The sequence below is a fragment of the Micropterus dolomieu genome, linkage group LG23, assembly GCF_021292245.1.
Source record: "Micropterus dolomieu isolate WLL.071019.BEF.003 ecotype Adirondacks linkage group LG23, ASM2129224v1, whole genome shotgun sequence".
Classification (NCBI taxonomy): domain Eukaryota; kingdom Metazoa; phylum Chordata; class Actinopteri; order Centrarchiformes; family Centrarchidae; genus Micropterus; species Micropterus dolomieu.
Window position 1 is genome coordinate 35,295,400 of NC_060172.1, and position 6,643 is coordinate 35,302,042.

Consider the following 6,643-nt stretch of genomic DNA (forward strand, 5'->3'; position numbering starts at 1 on the left):
TTGGATACATTTAGCAAATTTACTTTTTCAACAGGACAAAGAAAAACATTTTAAATAGATGCCATCCACACGTCTTGGTTTGTGTTTAATAATGAATTCTTTTTACATTATACAGTATGTGTAAGTGCTTTCAGCAAGAACTTATTCCAGTAGGAACTGAACGATTTTCATTGATTATTTCTACATATAACTGTGTTATATAGGCTAACCGCTGGGTGGCGTGCTTACCTGTAAATCTAGTCTTCACAGCCTGCAGTTGACTTTCCCCAAACCTTAGAGGAAAATTTAGCATTTATTTTTTGTTTACATCATGAACGTATTATTATTATTATTATTATTTTCTAAAGGCCATTTCCTGGTCAGTGAATACACAGGTGAATTAACCATCTGCCACAGGTAGCCTAAGTGGACTGTGTGTAATCTAGAAGACTGTTATTCTCACTATTGAGCACCACAAACACACCACTGTGTTTAAGCCCTTTAACTAGATATTATGTTTTCTACCACTCTTATGACATCACCAGGGTTAGTTTATGTTGATCTATTGTTTTTCAAACTTTCATTTAAAGTGACCTCAGTCGATTGTGGGTGTCTGGCAGAGGCACCAAAAGGCTCCGTGCCTCCGTGCTCCACCAACAGCTGTGTAAGTGAGACTGCACAGCGGAGCGCAGGCTGGAGGAGGGGAATGGGTCGGAGGGAGACAGCGGTGAATTCAGTCGAGCCTACAGCCGAGGTCACTCCACTGTAGGTAGCCAGAGAATAAGAAGAGCTAACTTTCCGGCGATGTCTTCACAAGAGCTACCAGGCTCCTTTGGAGTCCTGTTCCCAAAGTTTTCTCTGCCCATGAAAGCAGAGCGTAGTCGGAATAAGGAGCGGCTGGAGGCCAGCCTGGCCGGCTTGTGTGAGCTGGAGCTGCTCAAACAGAGGCAGGAATGCAGGGTGCTGAGCGCTCTCTGCCTCGGGGACTCACCAGTTTCCGGGCGTCCGCCTTGGGGAGCTCTGCGGTCGGAACTGTGCACCCTGGACACACCAAACGGCAGTGCGTCAGACGACTATGGCCTCAGGCCCCAAATTGTAAGTTCTTTTTGTCTGAATCTTCCTTTGTATTGAATGGTGCATAATCGATGTCCTGCTAGTTTGCTAATGTAAAGGACAGTTTGTAGACTAGTATTATAAATGTAAAGTTGTGTGTGCAAAGTGTAGTGTGGCAGGATATGGAAAACTTTTCATATGATGATCCTTGTTTAATAACGGGTCAGGTGTGGTCTCATCAGAAGGGTTTATGTTGTCAATTGTGACAAAAGTCTGCTGGGGGGGGGGGGGGCTAGCAGTCATAGATCATTTCTATGCAATTTTTTAATCTGCTGATTGTGTGAATGAAAAGAAAAGAAAAGAAAAGAAAAGAAAATCCTCTATCATTGAGCTCAGTGTGCAGTTATGTCCCCTAGGCACACATTACCATTTAAGGGCAAATTTGGGGGAAGCTTCATTACTTTATCAAACATGTATGCAGACTGGCTTGATTTTCCTTTTCAAAAATTAAAATGTAACTATGTGCTTGAAGAAATTGTGCAAATTATTGCAACAATTGTAAAGTTAAACTGTGTTGCATTCATACAGGCAAGTATAAAAAGTGTTTGTGTTTTGGGGGAAACATTTTGGAAGACAGGACATTTGTGTTACAGTGTTGGCATTTATTTTACATTTTAAAGAGATATTGACATGACACCCCCTCTGACTGACCAGTAGACACTAAAGGCCATGACACAAACCATATAAACTATACTTAAAAACAATACAGAAGCTTTCTGTAGTTACAAATAAGAAGTCTGACTCCACGTTATCAACGCTGGAAAACGGATCCATATTATGACATTTTATCTGTCTACATAAATTGGAAGATGTCCCAACTAAAAAATGAATGAAATGTCACAATGTATAAAGAACAGCATGCAAGTCATATAACTGAGGGAAGGCATTGTAACACTAAGATTCACGTGCTGTGATGTTGTTCATGGAAACCAGTGCTTGTGAGTATTGTGCTTGCTTAATGTTTCCCCCACCCTTTTGAAAAAGCAGCGTTGAATTTGCAAAACCATGACACAAGGTATCTTATTCAGTGGTATTAAGGCTGTCTGTATGGCTGCAGGTTTGTTAACTGTGGACTGATGGATATTTGAAAGGGCAGGAATTCCTTCCATGTAGACTTGCGGACACTGGTGTTAGAAACAACTACAATCTAATAAAGTTTAAGATAAAAAAAAATATTAAAGCTGTAAGCAGCTTTGGACCTAGCATGTGAAGTGCACTGGGAGTGCTGTGGTGCAGGTGCCACAGGTGCCCCAGTTCTGCCGGCGGTGCTCTGAGATGCCACCTACTTTGGACACTTTACGATGGACTTAAATGTCACTTCTCGTGCCCCCTATGTAGCGCTATAGGAAAATACTTGATGATGATTTGTCTAACTCAGACTGCGGTAGTCTTATATGATATTCATCTTTCATTTAGAAGTCATTTTTAGACATTTAGATTAGTACATCAAGTGTGGAACACATGATGAAAACTTTATTTAAATTGCATGATATACAGTGACGTTACAACCAGCTCCTGTTTCATGGGGTAGCATGGTGCTTTACCACGCCACGGATACGCCTTGAAGAAAAAACTCACAAGCTTTACAACATAATATCATCAATGTGTTAAGGGTTTTCTAAGATAGTTGATAATGGCCAACCTGCAAGAAGTGGTTTATCATTGCATAGAAGTAGTCACTTCCTGTTGCCAGTAGGTAGTGCTATGAATATGAGTGAATATTGGCTTGTAAATGTGTCCAGTGTGGGACTCTTATCAAACATGTTGCAGATGTAAGGTTACAACAATTTCCTGTTTCATGGTGAATCATTCTCTTTTGGAAGCATGCCGTTTAATGAAAACTCACAGTTTGTACAATTTTTAATGGTCAATGTTTTTAGTCGAGACAGCGAAAATTTGGGTTAATGAAAAAGTCACCAGTTTCACAACATAGCATCATCACTGTGTCATGGCTTTTCTGAGATAGTTTTGAAGTGGATGTGGCCAACCTGCTAGTAGTAGTTCATTACAGCATACAACATGTCATTTCCTGTTGCCAGTGAGTGTCACTATAACTTTTAGTGAATATGGGTGATTGGGTGATCATTAATTTGAAAAAGAAGAAAAAGCAAAATAATTCCTTCAGGGTCCTCACACTATTTGTGTTCAGGCCCCTAATAAGAGGCATAAGAACAAGAAAACTGAACCACGTGATTGGCCTCTAATCATCATCAAGTGAATATTTGTTAGAGATTTCTAACAAAGTCCCTTAGAGTAAAGTAAAGTAAATAAAAACAAAATTGTAACCCTAACCCTGGGTCGTCCGTGTGCATGTGTAGGCGTAGCATGTGTGTGTGTGTAGTGGCAGAAGAGGAACACTTGCTTAAGAGACGGAGCCCCAGCTTCACTGGTGTTGTGCCGAGTTGTCCGCACCTCGCAGGACTTTTATCACCGATGATTTATCACCATTGATGAACCACACAAAGAATATTTTATCGTTTTTAAATAGCTGGCTACTTGAAATAGACCCGTGAGGAACCGCGACCTTCATGCAGTTGTCAGCAGCATGGAATGCACGCTAAACTCTGCACAAGACCGGTGAATGGCAGGTGAGAGAGAGAGAAAAGGGTATTCAAAAAGCTTCAGTTTAGCTTTAAATTTACATTGCAAGTTGAATAAATAGCGACTGCAGCTTTGCAGCTTCTGAAGATTAAAGCGGAGCTACCGTGTGTAAGCTCATGGAAATCAAAAATCCATATCTCTAAATAGTAGAATATTAGAATAAAAAATGTACAATACAGAATTGTCAAACAATTTTAAAAGTTCTACTTTGTCTGGGACATTTTTCACAAATTACTGCATCAACACGTCTCTCTCATTTTCCTCTTGAGAATAGCCTGTAGATTCTCAATAGGGTTCAGGTCAGGTAAGCTGGCTGGCCAATCAAGAACAGTAATACCATGGTCAGCAAACCAGTTACTAGTCGTTTAGGCACTCTGGTCAGGGGCCAAGTCCTACTGGAAAAGGTAATCAGCATCTCCATAAAGCTTGTCAGCAGATGGAAGCATGAAGTGATCTAAAATCTCCTGGTAGACGGCGTTGACTCTCAAAGCTCCCCTAAGTTTTTGAATTGGATTTGCTTGACTATCTTCTCAAGGCTGCAGTCATCCCTGTTGCTTGTGCTTCCTACCACACTTTAACCTTCCAGTCAAATTTCCATGAATATACTTTGACTCAGCACTTTGTGAATAGCCAGCCCTTTCAGCAATGACCTTCTCTGACTTACCCTCCTTGTGGAGAGTGTCAATGAATATCTTCTGGACAACTGTCACGTCAGAAGAATTCCCCACGATTGTGGTTGTGTTTACTGAACCAGACTGAGAGATTAAAGGCTCTTCTCAGTTCGACATTTCTGTATTATACATTCTTTTTTCTAATATTATATTTATATGATATTATAAATATTCCATGAGATATAAGCAATCAAGATTAAAACAAAAACAGGCATGAACTGTTTGAATTTATGTGTAAGGAATCTAGAATATATGAAAGTTTAATTTTTTGGCTTAAATTACAAAAAAAAACAACACTTTTTCATGATATCATTTTCTGCACTATTCGCAATTAGCAACTCACTAAATCGTGATGAAGCAGTACACAAATACACACAGAGGTATTACTTAAAGGGATACAAAATGATTCTGCAGAGAGAATGTTGATATTTCAACCCAACTGCCAAGCAAATACACCAATACATTCAGAGCTCCCTCAGATGCTGCAACCCCCAAAGTCATGGACGAGCATTGCTAAGGCAACTAGTCGCCTTTAGTACAAAGCGAGGTAACTGGCTTATCCAGGTAACTTCAAGAGTAACTTTGTGACGTTACGTGTAACTTCCTGATTAACCCGTACTAAGAAAGGATAGGTGATATCAATTAATACATATCACTTGATAAAATATTTTCATTATATTATATATATATTTCATCCTGACTTGTTTCACTGCGGTTGCAGTTGACGTTATTCTTAACGCAATAGCATTACATTTATATAGCGAATCCTGCAGCCTATGTGATTTAGGGAGCAGAACTTAATTAATTAATGATCTGAATACACCCACGGCAAAGTCACTAAAATCCCAATGCAGATAATAATATGGTGATTGCAAGCTGAAATTACAAGTATTTCCTTATTGCAAAATCCGATTTAGAAGTAGGCTATAATTACATACATTAAAAATACATTTCCACTGCATGCATAATCAGGGACGTGCACAGACATTTTGTTGGGACTCGTGAAAAATTCTTATAATTATTTATTTAAGTTTTTTTTCAAACAAAACATTAAATATGTTAACAGAACACTGACTTCCTTACAAATTTATTTTAATTCCCTCACACTCATGCAATTCCTTCATGCTCAGCATTTTTCTACAAAATAATCAGTTCACAGAGAGACCATGATCTTCTTTCGTATTCACTAGGTATCTTCACAAGAGCAGCAACAGCAAAGTAAAGTATGCCACAGTGTGCATATTTTCTATGCTACTAGTATATATTTAGAATTAATGACTGCACCAAGGAGAGGGACTAAAAAATAGTTTTCTTGTTTCGTTTTGGTGTTATTGCAATACACACTTCAAAATCAACAAAAATCTTTACACAAAACTGCGGCATTGTGCTGCAGGCATGATTAAAATATATGTTTCACAAGCAAGATAACCTTCAGCTTCACATAGCCAAGCAACAGAATACTGAATTGCCTAAATACATTAATGTATTGATCAAATACATTATTATTATTGCTATTATAATTACACTTACCATGCGTGTGTGCACACACAATAACTGATGGTCACATGTCTATTCATTTATTTAAAAAAGCACCACCTCTTAAGGAAGAAAAAGGGCAGGTGCTTGAGCCCCTTTTGATGTCTATGTGTGCATGTGCCTGAGCATAATACACGGCAGAGATGTGTGATGTTGTAGCCTTGCAAAATGAAATGATGTGGTTCCTTGACCAAAACCCACTATTTTTAGAGAGTAATTTCAGATATTATTTAAAATTTTTACTTGCAGATTTGTGACCATTTTTGCCCTTAAATCTACAACTTCAATCTTGGAAATTCAGAGTTCTTTCTTGGATTATTACCCCACTCCCCTGGCTCCTGGCTGGTTTTATTACAGTGGACCTATTATACAATTGTACATTAACATCGTAATCGTATTACACATAAAAGAAGAGTCCATATAATACTAAATAGAGAATTACAACCACAACACTGTTCAGATTATTACAGATTTACTCAATGCACTGCCAACAAGCTTAACCAGAATTTGTTGGCTGCTCATAATTTTTTTTCTTGTCTTAGCTCATCCTCTTTTTCCCCCACACACACACACACCCACATAAAAAATATCAATTTTAAACTGGTAGCAGGAACAAAAATAAATTTCAAGAATCCATTCCACAACCTCTCAAATTTATCCATTTCAAATACAAGTGGAAGTCAGTTTTTCCATAATGTATATATCATGCATCACATCAACCCAATTTTCCTTTCTTGGCGCTT

General features: G+C 38.5%; 1 protein-coding gene across 2 annotated transcripts in view; it reads left to right on the top strand.

Moving 5' to 3' along the window:
* Window positions 1–625: 625 nt before the first annotated feature.
* The window catches only part of LOC123963712 (dapper homolog 1-like), a 49,225-nt gene continuing 43,207 nt past the window's right edge, over window positions 626–6,643 (top strand). Inside the window, exon 1 of one of the 2 annotated variants that reach the window (XM_046040729.1) lies at window positions 626–1,074. In XM_046040729.1, the coding sequence (XP_045896685.1) occupies window positions 784–1,074 (291 nt within the window). In that variant the 5' untranslated portion in view covers window positions 626–783. The remainder of the gene's footprint in view (window positions 1,075–6,643) is intronic. The other variant, XM_046040730.1, reaches the window with a different exon arrangement.